This window comes from Symphalangus syndactylus, chromosome 17, assembly GCF_028878055.3.
Source record: "Symphalangus syndactylus isolate Jambi chromosome 17, NHGRI_mSymSyn1-v2.1_pri, whole genome shotgun sequence".
Lineage (NCBI taxonomy): Eukaryota > Metazoa > Chordata > Mammalia > Primates > Hylobatidae > Symphalangus > Symphalangus syndactylus.
Window position 1 is genome coordinate 11,327,491 of NC_072439.2, and position 19,917 is coordinate 11,347,407.

Below are 19,917 nucleotides of genomic sequence, written 5' to 3' on the forward strand. Positions count from 1 at the left end.
CCCAGCCTCCATTTTATCTAAGTTCAACCTATGGGAGAAGGTGAAAGACCAGGACGCCCTCGGCCCGGCTCACGCACTGCAGCCGCCCTGGGTTTATCTTCCTGTCGTGTCTTCTTGGTCCGGGGCCGCAGGCTGTGGCACATGCTCCCAGCTTCTGAGGAGGATCCAGAGTGGGGGAGAAAACGCTTCTGGGGCGCCACAGAGCCCTTCCTTGTTGGGGGGCTGATGAGATCCCGCAAAGCCCCCCGTCTGCCCCTAATGTCTGGCCATGGGGGGCAGGAAAGCAGGGCCCTGTGGCCCACCCGTGAGCAGACAAACCTGAGGCTGAAGAGAAAGTGAGTAGAGACCACACACCACCCTAAGAGTGGGGGTCCCCAGAACACCTAAAGTGGCAGGACATGCCCTCGGGCAGAGGCACAGTGACGCTGTGCGGGCAACACAGGCAATCTCCTCCACCCCCAGAAACAGGGACAACCTCCTCCCCCAGAACCAGGGACAACCTCCTCCACCAGAACCGCGAACGCCTCGCGACCTCCTTCCCCAGAACTGGGGACACCTCACAACCTCCTCCCCCGGAACCGGGGACACCTCGCAACCTCCTCCCCGGGAACCGGGGACACCTCGCAACCTCCTCCCCGGGAGCCGGGGACGCCTCGCAACCTCCTCCCCCAGAACTGGGGACACCTCGCAGCCTCCTCCACCAGAACTGGGGACAACCTCCTCCCCCAGGACCAGGGGCGCCTCGCAACCCCGCTCCCCCAAGGCCCTGGGGTTTCCCTGGAGGGCAGAGCTGGCCCCGAGAGTGGGCGTCGAGCACAGATGCAAGTAACAACTCAGAGAAACAGGGCCCCGCTTTGAACTTCAGTGACCACAGAGATAACCGAGACCCCCATCCCGCTCTTGCTTCCATGTCTATGGGAATCACCAGCGACACCTGAGTGTGGGGACCGGAGAACCTGCCGCTCAAAGCAAGCTCAGAAACCAACCCGGGGCCGGGTGCGGTGGCTCACGCCTGTAATCCCAGCACTTTGGGAGGCCGAGGCGGGCGGATCACGAGGTCAAGAAATCAAGACCATCCTGGCCAACAGGGTGAAACCCCATCTCTACCAAAAATACAAAAATTAGCCGGGCGTGGTGGTGGGCACCTGTAGTCCCAGCTACTCAGGAGGCTGAGGCAGGAGAATGGCGCAAACCCAGGAGGCGGAGCTTGCAGTGAGCTGAGATCGCGCCACTGCACTCCAGCCTGGGCGACAGAGCGAGACTCCGTCCCCAAAAAAAAAAAAAAAAAGAAAAAGAGAGACACAAGAGGGAACCCAACATGGAACATAAAGGATGAAGTTCAAGAAGTTCAATGGTTTACCCTAAAAAACGAGAAGACTGTCTTAAGCCCGTAAGCCCCATGAATCCTCAAAGAAATGGCAGAGCCTGGGGGTTCTACGGAATGAAGTAGATGGTGAGCACATTTAACTACGAATCAAGAGATTCCTAGGAGCCGTAACAAGACAGGCACGCAAGGAAAGCCCTCTGGGGGCACTCTGTGAGTTTTCTCTCATTTCACTGAATCCTCGCAGTGGCAACATTATCCCCATCCTACAGATGAGGAAACTGACGCAAAGGATAGATGTCATTTGCTCAGGCCCTCACAGTAAGTAGCAGAGTCACTATTTAATGATACAAATGTTTCCTAGTAAGATGCAAATACACAATTATGAACAGATAGAAAGTTTTTTTTTTTTTTTTTTTTTTTTTTTTTTCCTCCGTTTGAGACTGAGTCTGGCTCTGTCGCCCAGGCTGGAGTGCAGTGGCATGATCACGGCTCACTGCAAGCTCCGCCTCCTGGGTTCACGCCATTCTCCTGCCTCAGCCTCCCAAGTAGCTGGGACTACAGGCGCCCGTCACCATGCCCGGCTAATTTTTTTGTATTTTTAGTAGAGACAGGGTTTCATTGTGTTAGCCAGGATGGTCTCGATCTCCTGACCTCATGATCCGCCCACCTCGGACAATGTTTTTTAAAAGTAGCAATTTATTGGTAGCAAATACCAGCAGGGAAGAGAAATACACAGGCTCAGTTTTCTTCTCACAGAAGAGGGCAGATGCGATTTCACTTTGGAAGTTGAGAGCGCGAGAAACAGAGTGTTTAAATGTGTTATTCACAACGCAGAGTACTAACCGTTATCCAATCACAGCCTTAAACATGTTATTGAAAACTAGAAAAGACCCACTGGCAGAGCCGCAAAGCGGCACAGAGCTTCAGAAAACACGCACCGGGGGAAGCAATCCAGAGTCAGAAGCACACAGATGGAAAAATATAAAATAACGGAAAGAAAAGCTGAGAATGAAGATGGACGGGTGCTTAATGTCGTTAATTTAAAAACACGGTGCTGACGAAAGACAGTTCTGAAACAAGCGACTCAGGAGATACAACCAGACGCACAAAGAACTGCCAAGCAATGCCAACAAAAAGAAAGGGTTGCAGCGTTCATATCGAAGTTTCAATTCAAGGGAGGTTTCTTTTTCTGAAACAGAGTCTCGCTGTGTCGCCCAGGCTGGAGTGCAGTGGCGCGATCTCAGCTCACTGCAACCTCTGCCTCCCGGGTTCAAGTGATTCTCCTGCCTCAGCCTCCCGAGCAGCTGGGATTATAGGCACCTGCTACCATGCCTGGCTAATTTTTTATATTTTAGTAGAGATGGAGTTTCGCCCCGTGGGCCAGGCTGGTCTTGAACTCCTGACCTCAGATGATCCACCTGCCTCGGCCTCCCAAAGTGCTGGGATTACAGGCGTGAGCCACCACCACCAGCCAAGGAAGGGTTTTTTTTTGTTGACAATGGCTCGACCTACAACGAAATCCCACTGTCTGAGCCCACACAAGCCCACAAACCTGGCATCCAAATACGTCAACAGAGAAACTGACAAACAGAACAGAGGGGGATGGCGCTGCTCTCAGCCTGACATTAAACGGATTAAAAATCTAAATACGGTTCAAAGGCCTCGCAGCTCCACATCCAACTATCCCTCAAGTACTCACGAAGAAGGACAAAAAGAATCCATGTTTCAGCCTCGGCGGAGGAGCTCTGCATCCTCCCAACAGTAGCTACCGTTTAAGCCAAAGCTGATTTTTGGCACTGGAGACCTAGAAATCAAGAAAGGACCTCCAACTCGGAACTCAGAAACCTCTGAAGCAAACTGACCTGAAGAGGAAATTAGGAAAAAAAAAAAACAACTAACAAATGTCAGTAATATGAGAAACACACGCATTATGGAAACCAAGGGGATGGGGTTCACGGGGTGGAACCCTCAACACCCCACTGACAGAACGGAAAAGGGCAGAAGTCAGCAAAGGGGGCCTGTGATCTGAAAGTCACCAAAAACTTTAGAAAGAGAAGAAATGCCGATACACAGAAAATTGATCAATTGATCAATATCGATTTGCCAATGAAGCAGATTCTCTGGAAGAAAAATCAATGAGAGAGAAAATGCACAGGGCAGCCGAGTCAAGGACAAAGAAACCACCGAAAAGTTGGCACACTGGGGACCGCGGCGCCCTCAGCCTTCCTGCACAGGTGGAAGGACAGGCGCCTCCAAATGTTATCAAAGAGCCGAACGGGGCCAGGCGCAGCGGCTCAGGCCTGGAATCCCAGCACTTTTGGCGCAGGTGGACAGACAGGCGCCTCCAAACATTATCAAACAGCCAAATGACGCCGGTTGCGGTGGCTCACGCCTGTAATCCCAGCACTTTGGGAGGCCGAGGCGGCCGGATCACGAGGTCAGGAGACCGAGACCATCCTGGCCAACACGGTGAAACCCTGTCTCTAATAAAAATACAAAAAATTAGCGCAATGGTTACTAAACTCTCTAAGTTTCAGCTTCTTTACCAGTAAAATGGGGTAATAATTGCATTTATTTTGCTAACCTGTTAGGACTGAGAATTCCCAGTGAATAAGCCAAGCTTTGTGTCCAATGCACAGTGCTCAAGAAATAGTGATGTTGGGGCCGGGCGCGGTGGCTCACGCTTGTAATCCCAGCACTTTGGGAGGCCGAGGCGGGTGGATCATGAGGTCAGGAGATCGAGACCATGGTGAAACCCCGTCTCTACTAAAAATACAAAAAATTAGCCGGGCGTGGTGGCGGGCGCCTGTAGTCCCAGCTACTCAGAGAGGCTGAGGCGGGAAAATGGCGTGAACCCAGGAGGCAGAGGTTGCAGTGAGCCGAGATCGCGCCACTGCACTCCAGCCTGGGCGACAGAGCGAGACTCCCTCTCAAAAAAAAAGAAATAGTGATGTAAGCGGTGGCTCACGCCTGTAACCCCAGCACTTAGGGAGGCCAAGATGGGCGGATCACGAGGTCAGGAGATGGAGACCATCCTGGCTAACACGGTGAAATCCCATCTCTACTAAAAATACAAAATTAGCCGGCATGGTGGCAAGCGCCTGCAGTCCCAGCTACTCAGGAGGCTGAGGCAGGAGAATGGCGTGAACCCGGGAGGCGGAGCTTGCAGTGAGCTGAGATGGTGCCACTGCACTCCAGCCTGGGCGACAGAGCAAGACTCTGTCTCAAAAAAAAAAAAAAAAAAAAAAAAAGAAACAGTGACGTAAGCGGTGGCTCACGCCTGTAATCCCAACACTTAGGGAGGTCGAGGCGGGCAGATCACTTGAGGTGAGGAGTTCGAGACCAGCCTGGCCAACACAATGAAACCCTGTCTCTACTAAAAATACAAAAGTTAGCCAGGCATTCTGGCAGGCAACTGTAATCCCAGCTACTCGGGAGGCTGAGGCAGGAGAATCATTTGAACCCGGGAGGTGGAGGCTGCAGTGAGCCAAGATTGCGCCACTACACTCCAGCCTAGGTGACAGAGTGAGACTCTGTCTCACAAAGAAAAAAAAAAGTGATGTAAATTGTTGTATTACGGATGTTGTTGAAAAGTTAATGAGGCGGCCAGGCACAGTGGCTCACACCTGTAATCCCAGCACTTTGGGAGGCCGAGGTGGGTGGATCACTGGAAGTCAGGAGTTTGACACCAGCCTAGCCAACGTGGTGAAACCATATCTCTACTAAAACTACAAAAAATTAGCCGAGCGTGGTGGCAGGCACCTATAATCCCAGCTACTCAGGAGGCTGAGGCAGGAGAATCGCTTGAACTCGGGAGGCGGAGGCAGAGGTTGCAGTGAGCTGAGATCGTGCCAGTGCACTCCAGCCTGGGCAACAAGAGCAAAACTCGCTCTTCAAAAAAAAAAAAAAAAAAGTTAATGAGGCAGCAATAAAAAAAAAAAAGATACAGCCAACAGCTTGAGTGGATCTCCAGGGAATTATGCTAATGTAACAGAATAAAAGCTAATCTCAAAAGGTTGCAAACTATAGGATTCCATTTACACAAAATACTCAAAGTGAAAAATTGGGCTGGGCACGGCGGCTCACACATGTAATCGCAGCTCTCTGGGAGGCTGAGGCAGGAGGATCACTTGAGCTCATGAACTCAAGATCAGCCTGGAGAACACAGCAAGACCCCATCTATAGTCTTTTTTTCTTCTTCAGACACGGTCTCCCTCTGTCCCCCAGGCCAGAGTGCAGTGGCGCAATCTCAGCTCACTGCAACCTCCGCCTCCCAGGTTCAAGTGCTTTTCGTGCCTTAGCCACCTGAATAGCTGGGATGACAAGCACGCACCACCACACCCAGCTAATTTTTGTATTTTTAGCAGAGACGGGGTTTGGCCATGTTGACTAGGCTGGTCTTGAACTCTTGGTCTCATGTGATCCACCCACCTTGGCCTCCCAAAATGCTGGGATTATAGGTGTGAGCCACCACACCCAGTTGAAATTTTTCTTTTTTTAAAAAGAGACAGGGTTTCTCCATATTGCCCAGGCTGGTCTTGAATTCCTGGGCTCCGGCAATCCTCCCATCTCCACCTCCCAAAGTGCTGGGGATTACTAGTGTGAGCTGCTGACCCAGCCCTCTACAAAATATATATTTTTTTAATTAGATGGTCGCAGCTGCTCACAAGGCTGAGGTGGGAGGATCACTTGAGCCCAGAAGTCCAAGGCTATAGTGAGTTATGATCACACCACTGCACTCCAGTCTGGACAACAGTGTGAGACCTGGTCTTAAAAAAAAAAAAAAAAAAAAAAAAATCATGCAGATGAAGAACAGATTGGTGATTCCTGGGCTTGAGGAAGGTTCATGTCTCAAAACTGCACAGAACTACACACACACACGCACGCACGCGTGCACGTGCGTGTAAAGTTGGTGGAATCTGATCAGGATCTGTGGATGGCACCAATGTCGGCTTCCTAGGTCTGACGTGGCACCACGGGTGGGCGGGACGGTACTCCTGGGGGTGGCTAGGTGAGAGGAGAACACTCTGCCACTTCCTGTGAATCCCGAATGACTTTGGAATAAAAAGTGGATCAACTTCAAGGACGAGGGCCCGAGAGTAACAGAAAATTCACCAAAAAGCCATCCACAGGGTCAATCCCCTTCTGAGAAGACCACCACCCTCTATTAATCAAATGAGCGGCAGGTCAAAGGACATGATCTTTGTCACCTATTAAATGAGAGAGGCCGTGCTGTCACCACGTTGGCCAGGCTGGTCTCAAACTCCTGGCCCCATGTAATCCTCTCACCTCGGCCTCCCAAAGTGCTGGGATTACAGGCCTGAGCCACCATGCCCGGTCACAAGGGACGTTTTCTTTTTTTTTTTTTTTTTTTGAGATGGAGTCTCGCTTTGCCTCCCAGGCTGGAGTGCAGTGGTGCGATCTCTGCTCACTGCAAGCTCCGCCTCCCAGGGTTCACACCACTCTCCTGCCTCAGCCTCCCGAGTAGCTGGGTCTACAGGCGCCCGCCACCACGCCCGGCTAATTTTTTGTATTTTTAGTAGAGAAGGGGTTTCACCGTGTTAGCCAGGATGGTCTCGATCTCCTGACCTCGTGATCTGCCCACCTCGGCCTCCCAAAGTGCTGGGATTACAGGCCTGAGCCACTGCACCCAGCACAAGGGACATTTTCAATGTGAAAAAACATCCAGGGTCCTAGCAATTCCACTCCCAGACACTCACCCAGAGGAAATAACCCGTGCACCAGATTCCCCGAGGGTTTCCTCTTAGAGCAGAATCCGGAGGTGCCATTCTGTGGATTTTCACTGTGAGTGTGTGTCATACTTACAATCGCACGGACAGAGAAAGCGATGGGGAAATGAAAACTAGGAAAGAACTTTCCTTTGGTCTGTCAATAAGCAATTTCCTGGTGTCTCTCATGGCCTCAGATCCTGTCTTTTTTGACAGAAGAAGAGCTGTCACTCAGAGACCTGTGCCTGAGGGTTTCCAAAAATGGGAGGCGGTGGGCGGGAGAAGGCGTACAAAAATTATTCCCGTTTTAAATGTCTTCCAATCCAGACAACCAGAAAATCGTGGTTTCCTATTCGTTCATCTCTAATGCCTTTTTTGTTTTGTTTTTGTTTTGACACAGGGTCTGGCTCTGTCACCCAGGCTGCAGGGCAATGGCGCGATCTCAGCTCACTGCAACCTCTGCCTCCCAGGCTCCAGCAATCCTCCTGCCTCAGTCTCCCGAGTAGCTGGGACCCCAAGTGTGCGCCACCATGCCCAGCTAATTTTTGTATTTTTAGTAGAGATGGGGTTTTGCTGTGTTACCCAGGCTGGTCTCTAACTCCCGCGCTCAAGCGATCCTTCCGCCTTGGTCCCCCAAAGTGCTGGGATTATAGGCATGAACCACTGTGTCTGGCCCTTTTCTGTTTGTTTGAGTTGGGGTCTCGCAGTCACCCAGGCTGGAGTGCAGTGGCTCAATCATAGCTCATTGCAGCCTTGACCTCCTGGCCTCAAGCGATCCTCCTGCCTTGGCCTCCCAAAGTGCTGGGATTAAAGGCATGAGCCACCTCGCCCAGTACCTAACTCCTCTCTCGACACCAATTTTTAGATATTAATTAACATCGAAGAACAAGCAGACCCTTCGCAGGGCAAAGCTTATGTTTACTTAATTTTCAGGCACACCTTTTATTCTCGCCTGGGCTTCTGGTTCTCAAATCTAAAGTTTCCTTTCAAACGAACTTAAGAAAAGAGAGGTGACTTAAAAGGGCGCTAGAACAGGGCGCGTGAAGAAGGGGCCAAGGTGGAGAACGCGGCTGGGGGACCCCATCAGCGCTGGGGACTCCTGGCGAAGGGTGGGGTCCCTGAAGCCAACTAGGCCCCACCTGGAAGGAAGCTGCACCCACTGTTCCAGGAAGAAGCCGAGGTTTGGGAAGGGATCCCACAGCTCCGGGATCCTCTATCCTGCTGAGCCCTAAACTCCTCTCTTCCTGGGTCCTCGGAGAGGAGAAGCGGGGAGGGGGGAAATGAGTTACTGCAGCTCCTGGGCCCTGCCGGGATCCCTCTGCCCCTCGCCCCCACCGACTTGCTGAACCTGACGATGGAACAGAACAGGTGCCCATCTTGCGGGAGCTTCGGGAGGACCAGCACCACAGCCTGCAGGGGCCTGGGGGAGTGGAGGCAGTGAGGACGGTGCCACCAACTCAGGCCTTGGAGCTCTGCATCCTCCACCACCTCCAGGCTCAGGAAGGCGTTAACTGCATGGACTGAGCGTGGAGGGGTTCACCCCTCTGTGTCCAGCAGCTGGGGGGGTCCCAGGCTGGAGCAGCCACATCACATCCCTCAAGGGCAAGAAATGCAACATACTGGGCCTCACTGGGCCCTCCAAAGCCTCCGCCCTGATGTGTGGGGGGACAAGGCGAGACCCTCCCAACCTGCGGCATTGCGGCAGGGCTGGAGAACGGGGCGAGACTCTGTGGGAACCACGGAAAATACATCTGCAAACATTGGCAGGTTCCTGCTGGGACTGGGCTGGGCGTCCAGGCAGAGGCATGCCAGAGGGAGAATTCTCAGGGCCAGGCGGCCCACACACCACAGCTCTGGCTACCCAGGCACCAACCTCACAGCTAGGGGTCCACGCCAGGGCTGAGGGGGTGAGAGAGGACAGGAGATGAAGGAAGACACCTCCCGCCCCACCCTCCCCACCAGGCCCTGCTGTAAACCCAGGCAGAGGCCCAGGAGAATGAGGGTGGAAGGCCTTGAGAGCTGTGCCTCTTCTTCCAGGAAGCCCCCAGGGCCTGACCCTCTGCCTCACACAGGGAAGCATCGGCATGTGCGGTTCCTGGGGCTGTTTCCGGGGGGCTGGCAGGGTGCTGTTTGGGGATTTCCACGCCTCAGGGAGCATATTCCAGCCAGCCCTGCGGCCACTTCCTCAGGCAGAGGGGAAGGCCAGTGTGAGGCAGTGGGGGCAGCAAAGCGATGTCTCCGTGTGAGGGTGCAGGTGCCCAAGTACAGACCCCCCTCTGCCCACCGCTCAAAACCCCGACACTCCAGCCAGGGCACACCCCTGGGGGATTCTGGAGACAACTGCAAGATGGCGCTTTCCACCCAGATCCCGGAGGCAGGAAGGACACAGCTTCAGAGGCCCCAATCCTGAGGCCCCCACTGCCCGGAAAGATGCTGATGTCCACAAAGAGACCTGTGGCTCTGAAGCAGCATCGGGGGCACCCGTCCCAACCTCCCCCACCAAATCCTGTCAGCCAGCCTGGGCTGCCCAAATGCACATCAGACTAGACCCTCTCTCCATTCACAACCCTCCAGGGCTCCCTGCTGCCCCTGCAACGAACACAGCACCCCTACCCTGCCCCACCAGCCGGTCCCACCGCAGGCCGTCCGTACGGGCTGTTCTCTCTGCCTGGCAAATTCTTCCCCTCATGCTCCCACAGCCCCTTCCTCTCACCCTTAGGGCTCTATGCCCCGACACGCCCTCTGCGGAGACCTTCCCTGGGGGTCCTGCTTTGGGGCAGCCTGGCCCTCACTGGCCATGCTGTGAAGCCCTGCCCACGTTCCAGAGTGTGATTTTCAGGCCAACCCCTGGACCCCACGTCTCCTCTATATGTCCCGCCCACTGCCGTGCCACCAGCGAGGGTGACCCGCTCATCCAGGTCAGCCTGGGATGTTTCTGGTTTGAGCACTCAAAGTCCCAGGTCCCAGGAATTGCCCCTCAGTCCTGAGCAAACCACAATGGCTGGTCACCCTGGTGCTGGGACTGCATACAGCAAACGCCTAATACGTGCTTAAATGAAAGTGGTCGAGGCTCACAAGGTGAGGGGGATCCAGTGAGAGCCAGGATCCCGCACCACGCCCCCTCCAGAGCCTCAGTTTCCCCCTTGTGGATTGATTGGAGAAACGGATGCTCGAGGTCCCCACCCACACACAGGCCCAGCTCCAACCCTGCGCCTAAAAGCAAGTCCCACCCAGCCCCCAGACCCAGGCTCCAGGCGCAGGACAGACGACGGACAAGAGGACGAGGGGCTTGGGCTCCGAAGGCAGGTCGCACGGGCAATGGCAGCTGATTTCAGGGGTCCTCAGGCTCGCTGCCCCCGACCCGGCCTGTGGGGCCCTTTCCCCACCGTCTCCCTCCTTTGCTGCCCCCAGCCTCCCTCGCCCCACACACTATCTTCAACAGACCCTTGATCTTCTCACTCCACGAGCGCCGGCAGGAAGGTGGGGTCCTACCTGAACCTCCGAACTGCGCCCCGGCCAGGGAGGCGGGCCGGCCCTTCCCGTTGGTGACAGGCAGCGGGAACATCTGCAGGGAGGGGAGGGGAGAGGTGAGCGGGGCGGGCAGCAAACCAAACCCTACAGTCCCGGTCTCGAACCCAGGCAGGGAGCAGAGCTGGGGACGCCCAGGGACCTGCGACTGGGCTCCATCTAGGCCCGGCCCGTCCTGCTCCGTCCCATCAGCGACCAGAAGACTGAGGCCTTGCGTGCCCTCAAGCGACGCTGCACCCTGGACACCCATGCCCAGAGTGAGAAAACTCCAGACGATGACCCTGCTGCACCGCCAGGCAGAGTCCCTGCCACTGAAAACTCGCTGTTCCCTCTGCCTTTGCTCTGGGCGGAGGGGTATCCCATTTAGGCAAACGATACAACTTATCAGCTCTTGACAGTGATACAAAGTTGTCTTTACATTTCAGCTCTGAAAAGTGAGAGGTTTACTCAACAGGCGGACACGTGGAGTCCCCGGATGCCTGAGACCTGGCTGGCTCCACGCTTCCGGTGTGTGCACTGGCCCCGCGTGGCAGGCTCTGGAGCAGGCGGTAGGGCTCAGTGCCCCCCTACCAGGGCTGGGTATGGGTTTGCTTGGCAAAAGGGGAAGCCGAGGCTCAGACAGGCAGCAGGTCGAGGAAGACACAGGATGGAGCCCGGGCCCCGACAGGAAGCTGGAGAGGCTGGGGAGAGGCTGCACCCCACAGCTGATCCAGCTCCTGGGTGCCAGGGGTGTGGGACTGCCACCCTCCCTCCCGCCCGGCTCACCCGTCCCCAGAACACTAAGTCCCTAAAGATGAACGGGCTCAGCGGCATTAACCAGAAAAGCCAACGGCAACAAACCCTTCTGCCACAGAAAAAACACAAGCCTCCGCCCTGCCCCAAGGGGCTGCGTTTTAAGGCTCCCATTGGGGCTCAAGTGATCAAAGTGGCTGGAATCAGAGCCAGGGGCTTTTTAAGGAGCGGCCAAGATCCCCAACACCCTCCCCAGCCAGCCAGGAGGTGAAGGCACAGCGCCTGTGGCCACGATCCACCGGTCCAAAGGGGACCCAGGAAGCAGGGTTGTCCCCCACTCCCTGGTCGCGTAGAAGGGGAAACGGAGGCGGCATTCTCACCTGGCCCTAGAGAGGAAGAACGGCCTTGCGGGTAGGGGTGGCGCCCAGGTTGAAGGCAGTGTTCGCCCAGGACCGCACCCCCTCCCGCAGGTTCCCGTGTGCCCAGCCTCCCCAGGACCCTGGTCTCCAAGGGCCAACCTCCCATTTGGGAGACAAAGGCCTGCTGTGGGGGACAGCCAACTGCGTCTCTATCCGTTTTGTCCCCTAGGGCACCAGGGCTGCACCAACGTGGCACAGGCCACAGGGGTACCGGGCTGTGTCCTGGGGGCTCCGCAAGCCTCATGAGCAGCCCAGAACAGCCCCCGCGCCCCTCGGAGCATCAGTTTCCTCTTCTGAGAAATGGACTGAGGGCTCCGGCTGCGTGGGATGTGGTGAAACCCAAGAGCCCATGGGAGGCTTGCACGCGGCAGGGCCTGGGGAGCTCGCTTCCAACAGCCTCGGTCCCAGGGACTCGCTCCCCCTTCATCCCTGAAGCCCGACTCAGGCCCAGGGACTGCCTGGGACCCCAGGAGGGCACGTCAGCCCAGGCCAGTGCTGGCGGGTCTTTCGCTCCCGACAAAGCTGGCCTGGGTCGGGGCAGGATGCAGGCGCGCTGGGAACAGCTTGGGTTAGAGGTCTCCCTCATATGTATTTGGAGTCCCCTGTTCTCCCATTTTATACGAATCTGGTCCAGGGAAGCGCTTCCCCCAGGACTCAGTTTCTGCAGCGGGGGCAGAGGGCAGGTATGCAGGAACAGAGAGGGGCTGCGGGCAGTCACGGGGGCTGCCTCTGCCTCCCCGTCCTGGCCAGGAAGGTGAAACTCCAGCTCTGGGTAAAGCCCAAGGGGGGACGACTGGAGAGGACGGGCACCTCGCCGCTTCCAGCCTGTTTCCTCACCTGGGAACGGCTCCGACCTGGGACAGGGAGACGTGCTGAGTGGCTTGAGGTGAGGAGTCAGGTCCTGGGGCTGAACCTGTGCCCCCTCCCCCAAAATGCTAGTCTGTTCCAGCCCAGCGGTCTGTGACTTGTCAGTTTAACAAAAAACAACCCAACTGCACCTCGGGTTACTCAGCCAGGGAGGCAAAAATAAAACGGGGCTTAAAAATACCAGCATGGCCCTTCCGGGGCCTTGGCCCCTCTGGCCCTTGGGCTGTTTTTTCCGCAGGGTGGCCAGTGTTGTTTCAGTTTGGGGACTTTTGTTTTTGACAGACCTCAGTGGCCTGCGCCTCACACGCGGGAGGGTTAAATTCAGACTGAAAGTGCCTCCCCCAACCTGTTTCAACCCCAAACGCTGCCACTGGGCGTGGGGTGGGGGAGCAGGATTTAAGAACATCTGTAGACGAGCCAGAAGAAACAAACCGAGGTCCCTGGGCTTCTCCAGGAACCCATAACACATGGCCCCACTGTGCCGGCAGGCAAACCAAGGCCCCGGACCTTCACAGCACCTGGCAGCGGCCGGTACCCCAGGGGGCTCCGGCATTCCAGCCTCACTGCACCTGCCTGAGCTGTGTGACTTCTGAGGACCAGCACCCTCTGAGCCTCCATCCACCAAGCCGGAAAACGGGCCATTCAGGGACAGATCCAACCACCTGAGACTCTGAGGAAGCCACCCCACCCTCCCCACCGGGCCTGCCTGCTCCGAAGTGATAACCGTTGACAGTCACAACTGTGGCGCTGCTGTCTGCTGAGTGGCCTACGAATTCCCACTCAATCCCAACCCAGCCTCCTCCTGGACCAAGCTCGGCTCCTGGCAGCTTAACTTCAGCACCCGTGTGTGACTAATTAACCAGACCGTCTCATGCCCGTGTCCTCTGCCCATCAGGGGAGTCCTGTATGGGGCAGGTCGTGCCTGCCCTGTTCACGGAGGGTGGTCTGCTCAGTACTGGGCACCCCCTCCTTTTCTTCTTTGAGGAGGGATCTTACTCTATCACCCAGGAGGGAGTGCAGTGGCGCAATCACAGCTCACTGCAGCCTCAGCCTCCAGGGCTCAAGTGATCCTCCTTGCCTCAGCCTCCAGAGTAGCTGGGACCACAGGCATCTACCACCACTCCTAGCTAATTTTTTTGAGTTTTGTTTTTATTTCGTTTTTTTTTGAGAATGGGGTCTCACTATGTTGCCTGGGCTGGACTTGGAACTCCTGGCCTCAAGCGATCCTCCTGCCTCAGCCTCCCAAAGGGCTGGAATGACAGGTGGAGACCACTGTGCCCAACCCCCCTCCCATTTACTGAAACAGGGCCTCCAGGGTCTCACTGTCAACCAGACTGGAGTGCAGTGGCCTTTTATTTACTTTTAATTTTTGTATCTACAATGGAGTAAGCGACTCTGATTAGGCCCATTTTACAGATCAGAAGATCAAAGCCGCAGTTTGCTTACCCAGCCAAGCTGGGGCCCAGGACCATGCCCCTGAGGACTCAGTTTCCCCATCTGTAAAGCAGTGGGCTGTGGCATGCTGCGTCCGGGCGAAAGCCCCATGGCACACGCACTGCCGTGAGAGCGGCCCACTCCCCCAGCCCCACCGGGGCCTCCCATCCAAACAGCTGAGTCTCCATCGCTGAAGTATTCAGCAAACACTCTCCCCTGAAAACCTTCCCGTGAACTGTGGGGGCAAAGGGGTGTCAGGGGCTGGGCGGGGGTCCTGGCTCACCATGCTGAAGTCCAGGAGGTCACTGAGCTCCTTGTCTGTGCCCACAGGCGCCATCCTCTGCGGCTGGTTCATTCTCCTGGGGCCAGGGCGGGCACCTCAGGCCTGGAAAGCCTGCATGGTGGATGTGGGGACAGACGGACAGGGAGAAACAGGGAGAAGAGAAGAGGTGTGAGTGGTCAAAGCACAGTGGGGAAGCAGCCTAAAAAACCCTCAACTGCCCTGGGGTCTGAGTTCCAGCGGAGCCCTGGGGGCAGGGGGAGCCCTGGGAGCAGGAGCAGGGAAGCTGGAATTCCAGAGTCTGGGTCCCCGTAGAGCCCTCCCCAGAGGCCACAGGCAGTCTGAAAAATGGGGGGAGGGTGTGCAAACATAAACTCCCTAACTCCCCCAGGGACCACCAAGGCATCAAGTTGCCAAGTTTAAACTGCACGCAGGGCAGCCAGAACCTCTCCTTTCTCCACCTCTCTCATTTCCAACCACCCCCGGGCTTCCTCTGAGGCCCCCCTACCCCCCGGGAAGGGGAGGAACAGCCCGGCCCTACCCTACCCCGAAGGAAATTTGGTGATTTCCCCCCCCACCAGCAGATGTCACAGCCTGTTGAAGACCAGGTCGCCCCCAAATTCGACATGAAGGAAACCCACAAGTCAGAAAACCACGAAACTCTTTTACAAGCTCCACGAGTTAAAGTGCGGGGGGGGGGGGGGAAGCGCACCCTATGCAGGGACCAACAAAGCTTCCCACCACCCTCAATCTCCCTCCCCCCAAAAAACCCCAACAGTAAAAAAACAGCCCTAGGTTGCTTTACTGTCGGGATGTATCCGGGAATTATTTTTAAGCAAAACTTTGACAACATCCCTTGCCTGCCCTCCGTGAGCGGGGAGAGGGTTCCAAGACCAGGGTGCCCCCGCGTGGTCCCAGGGGGACCCATTCTAGGATGGGGGATGGGGGATCGGGGATCCACCTGCCGGAACCCATTCCACCCCCAGAAAAAGGTACAGAGAAAAATCTCCGTCCCAAAGAAATGCACTCCAGGCCCCTCCAGTCTCGACTTTCCCCAGGGGTCCCCAGGTGGGGACAGGGGCAGCCCGGGAGACACCTCCGAGGCTGGGGGTGGGGAGGGGCCTCCGAGGTCGAGGGAGACCCAACTTCAGAAGCAGAGAAATCCCCTCTTTGTCTGCCAACTGGAGGCCGGGTGTGAAGCGGGCGCCCCAGCGCAGCCCCTCCCCCGCTCAGTTTTTTTCTTTTTTGGAGGGCGTGTGAAACTGACTTTTTTTGAGGACTACGAAACCGCACTTTTTTGTGGGGTAGCTGAAACCGATTTTAAGACAGACTTAGTTGGGGGGTGGCGAGCTAAAACGGGCATTCTACGGGAGCTGGAAGACTTCTGGGGCGTCCCAAGGACTTTTAGAGACTTGGAGAATGTTTGAAGCCACTTTGCACGGCGCCGAAGCGGGTGGGGGCGCTGAAACGCCTTTTTCCCGGGGGGAGGCGGCCCGGGAAGACGGACCCCCCTCCCCCCCGCAGCCGGTGGAGGCTGCGCGGCCCGGGAGCCTTTGAAGCTCGCAGCGCGGCCGCCGCCTCGCCCCGCATTAACGCGGAGCAGATGTTCCCCGCGCGCCCCCCCCCCCCGGCCCGCCCGGCCCCGACCAGCGCCTGCAGCGCGCGGCACCTTCCCCGCGCAGACAAAAGGACGCCCCTCCCGCGCGCTCCCCCACCCCAAAATCCGGCGCCCGGGCCGGGCCCCCCTCTACCCCAGAAAGGGGGCGCCCCGGGGTCCCCGTGCGCCCGGGCTGGGGGGGACGGTCCTCGCGCCTAAGTTGCACAGGCCGTCCGGCGCCCCCCGCGCCCCCGCCCGGGGCTGCGCAAAGTTTCCCGAAGTGCCCGGCCCGACGGGGGCGGCGCGGGCCTGGCGAGGTCCGGGCCCCTCCACGTCGCCGCCCCCCCGGCGCCGCGCGAAGTTGGAGAACAATGACTCCTGGGCCGCGGGGCGCCTCCCGACGCCGCCCCCGCCCCGACTTCCTCCGCGCTCCCCCAAACAAGCGCGCGCGGGGCGGGCCGGGGTTCCCTGGGCACAAAACGCGGGGGTCCCGGGCGCGCCCCCCGCCCCCCGCCGGGCTCACCTGCTGGGCGCGGCCGGGCACGCGGCGCGTGGGGGGCGGCGGCATGAAGCGGGGGGGCCCCCCCCGGACAAAGGGGCGTCGCAGCCGGGCCCCCGAGGGTCGCGCGTGGGCGGCGGCAGCGGCGCGCGTGGCCCGGGCCCCTCCCACCCCCGCGTGGCCCGTCCCGCGGGGCCCGTGCGCGCGGCCGGCCGGGGCGCCCCTGGGGCAGCGGCGTGCGCGGTGCCCGCGGTGCCCGCCGCCGCGTCGGCTCCGGCCCGCTACGCCCGCAGCCGCCGCCGCTGCCTCATCTTCCTGCGGCGGGAGACATGTTCCGCCCCCCGCCCTCGCCGCCCCGCCCCACCCCGCCCCGCGCAGGTCCCGCCCCTGCCCCGCCCCCGAGTGCCCCGCCCGGCGGCACACGCGGATCCCTCCGCCATCTCCGGGCGGCTCGGACCCGAACGCCCCAGCTCGGCCTCTCGAGCACCCTCGTGAGGACCCCGAATCCCCGTGGGGTCCAGAGCCTGGGAGCCGGGACGCGCAGAAGAGGCGGTCGGGCCACGGCGCGGGGAGAAAACACGGACTATCCCCGTCCGCGGAAGCACACATGAGCTGTGCGCTTAATCAATGACGCAAGCGAGTAAGGCACGTGAGATTGAAAGCTAAGGCAGAACAGTCTGGTCAATCGGAAGCCGTGAAAGTCTGATGGGCGGGGATCCTAGCCATTCGTGGTGAGGCCCCGCCTCGTTTCTTCTCGGCCCGCCCCGCAGCGGAGGCGGGACTCTGAGACTAGAGGCCGCGAGAGGCGGCCGGGTGGGTCCTGGAGTTTTGTTCTCAGGTTGGCGTGGCCGCCCGCGCGGCCCCTTCTGCTTGGTTGTATTTGCGTTCCTCCGGCCGGCCCTGCGTGCTGAGTGGTGCGAGCGGGTATCACGGCCCCGAGGGGGCCACGTCAGACCCATTTTCCCGGCGGGAAAACCGAGGCTGGCTCCGGCTCTGGGTCAAAGAGCCCCGCGGGGAGCCTCAGCGGTGCCTTTGCCGACTTGGATCTCCGTCCCGGCATCTGTGAATTTGGACCTGACTTTGGACAGAACTCCGGCCAGATCTGGCTTCCTGATTCTTAGTAGTCCGTGTCTACATTTTAGTAAAAAGTGACCCAGCCTCGGATCGGGCGCGGTGGCTCCTGCCTGTGATCCCAGCGCTTTGAAGTAGGCCGAGGCGGGAAGATCGCTTGAGGCCAGGAGTTCGAGAACAGCCTGAACAACATAGTGAAACCCCCCCCATACCCGTCTCTGAAAATATTTAAAATAACTTAATAATTTTAAAAGTTGACCGGACGCGGTGGCCCACGTCCCAGCACTTTGGGAGGCCAAGGCGGACAGATCACCTGAGGTCAGGAGTTCGAGACCACTCTGGCCAACACTGTGAAACCCCATCTCTACTAAAAATACAAAAATTAGCCGGGCATGGTGGCAGGCACCTGTAGTCCCAGCTACTTGGGAGGCTGAGGCAGGAGAATCGCTTGAACCCAAAAGGCGGAGGTTGCAATGAGCCGAGATCGCGCCACTGCACTTCAGCCTGGGCAACAAGAACGAAACTCCGTCTCAAAATAAATAAATAAATAAATAAAATAAAAATACAAAAATTAGCTGGGCGTGGTGGCATACACCTATAATCTCAGCTACTCGGGAGGCTGAGGCAGGAGAATCGCTTAAACCGAGGAGGCAGAGGTTGCAGTGAGCAGAGATCGCAGCACTGCACTCCAGGCTGGGCGACAGGACGAGGCTCCGTCTCAAAAAAAAAAAAATAACTAAACAAATAAATGAAAATAACATAATCTCCCAGGGCTCCCTGGGGCCCCAAAGTGAAATTTACACTCTACTCCCAGCCTGGGAAGATGCCGCCATCTCGCTGGTCCGCTTGGCTCCAGCCATCCTGCCCTCTGGATGGTCCAGAACCTGTTAAGCTCATCCCCACCCCCGGCCTCTACGTTTGCTGTGTCCTCTACCTCGGAGGGTTTTCCCACCCCTATCTGGAGCCCCTGAGTCATCACAGTTCAATGCTGCTCCTATGACAGGCCGGCGGGGAGGCGGGGCCACAGGGGCCCCCCACCAAAGCCACAAGCCCCTCCTGCTATACACCCAAACTGGGCTATCCACAGTCTGACCCTCTGTGCCCAGAGAGTTCCACCTGCTGCAGGTCTGGGGAGAGGGCTGTGGGTCCCGGGGTCTGCGCTGCAATCCCTCATCCCTCATCCCTCTCCACCTCACTGTGACCTCAGGCAAGTTCGTGCTACTCTCTGGGCCTCGGTTTCCCCATCTGGACAGTGGAAGAGGGGGCGTCTGGCACAGAGTAGGTGCTCACGGCTGATGCCTGCCTTCCTCAGCTGCCCCCCATTCCGCAGGGGCCTCTCCGGAGCGAGGGTCTCCAAGCAGCTCCAATCCCATCCCAGCCTCCTCAGCCCCTGGCCCTTCCTTGTGGCCCAGCCCTGACCCCCATGGGTCTGAGGGTGTCTGTGGCCGGGTCTGGCTCTCCCCCTTCCAGTGTAGGGAGCTCTTGAAGGCTGGGCTGGAGCCTCACGCACTGTGGGCCACTCCCCACCCACACTCAGGGTCCAAGCCATAGTGTGGGAGCCGGAGTCCTCCAGAGGAGCCCTTCAGTTTCACCCACGGAAGGGAAGCAACCATCCAATCACGGAACAATTATTATAATAATAATTATTATTATTTTGAGAAAGAGTCTAGCTCTGTCGCCCAGGCTGGAGTGCAGGGGTAAGATCACAGCTCACTGCAGCCTTGACCTCCTGGGCTCAAACGATCCTCCTGCCTCAGTTTCCCGAGTAGCTGGGACCACAGGCACGCGCCACCACACTCAGCTAATTTTGTATTTTTTGTAGAGACGGGGTTCTCTCTCTGTTGCCCAGGCTGGTCTTGAACTCCTAGGCACAGGTGATCTTCCCGCTTCAGCCTCCCAGAGTGCTGGGATTACAGGCGTGTGTCACCACGCTGGGCAGGACTGCAGGACTATTCAGTCATAGGGTGCTGACAGTGCATGGGGCCTTGCGCTGGGCATTGCAGCACTGCGGACGGTGATGGACCCAGGCCCTGCTGTCCCAGGCAGGATGACCCATGAGGGACCCCTTGTCTAGTCCTGAATGTGGCTCTATTCCTGTAAGGTCCTCCTGCCTATTGCACAGATGGAGGAAACTGAGACTCAGAGATCTCAACCCTGGGCCCCAGGGCACCCTGGGGCTTGCGCCTGCCAGGAGATTCTGCTGGCAACCACAAGCCACCATTGTTTTCCCCAAGGAGGTCAGTCCTGGGGCTGAGTCACTGGGTGGAGCAGCCCGTGGGGGCCCCCCAATTGGCCACCACCTCTGCCCAGCTCCGAGGCCTGGGTGCTCCCTCCAGGGCCCTGGCACGGGGACAGGCAGCAAGCTATCCTCCTGACTGTGGCCTTTGTTCTGCTCTGGGGCTGGGCAGGAGGAGGAGCAGGGCCTCTTCACCTG

General features: G+C 57.8%; 1 protein-coding gene across 20 annotated transcripts in view; it reads right to left on the minus strand.

Annotated features, from left to right (window-relative positions):
* Positions 1-16,749, minus strand: part of TCF3 (transcription factor 3) — a 42,461-nt gene extending 25,712 nt beyond the window's left edge. For 7 of the 20 annotated variants that reach the window (XM_063620626.1, XM_063620622.1, XM_055247468.2 and 4 more), the window contains exons 1-3: positions 16,437-16,576; positions 14,320-14,430; positions 10,549-10,621 (exon numbers count right to left, since the gene is read on the minus strand). In XM_063620626.1, the coding sequence (XP_063476696.1) occupies positions 10,549-10,621; positions 14,320-14,391 (145 nt within the window). In that variant the 5' untranslated portion in view covers positions 14,392-14,430; positions 16,437-16,576. Of the gene's footprint in view, positions 1-10,548; positions 10,622-14,319; positions 14,431-16,436 lie in introns of all 20 variants that reach the window. The other 13 variants (XM_063620625.1, XM_063620624.1, XM_055247467.2 and 10 more) reach the window with 6 other exon arrangements.
* Between the last annotated feature and the right edge of the window lie 3,168 nt (positions 16,750-19,917).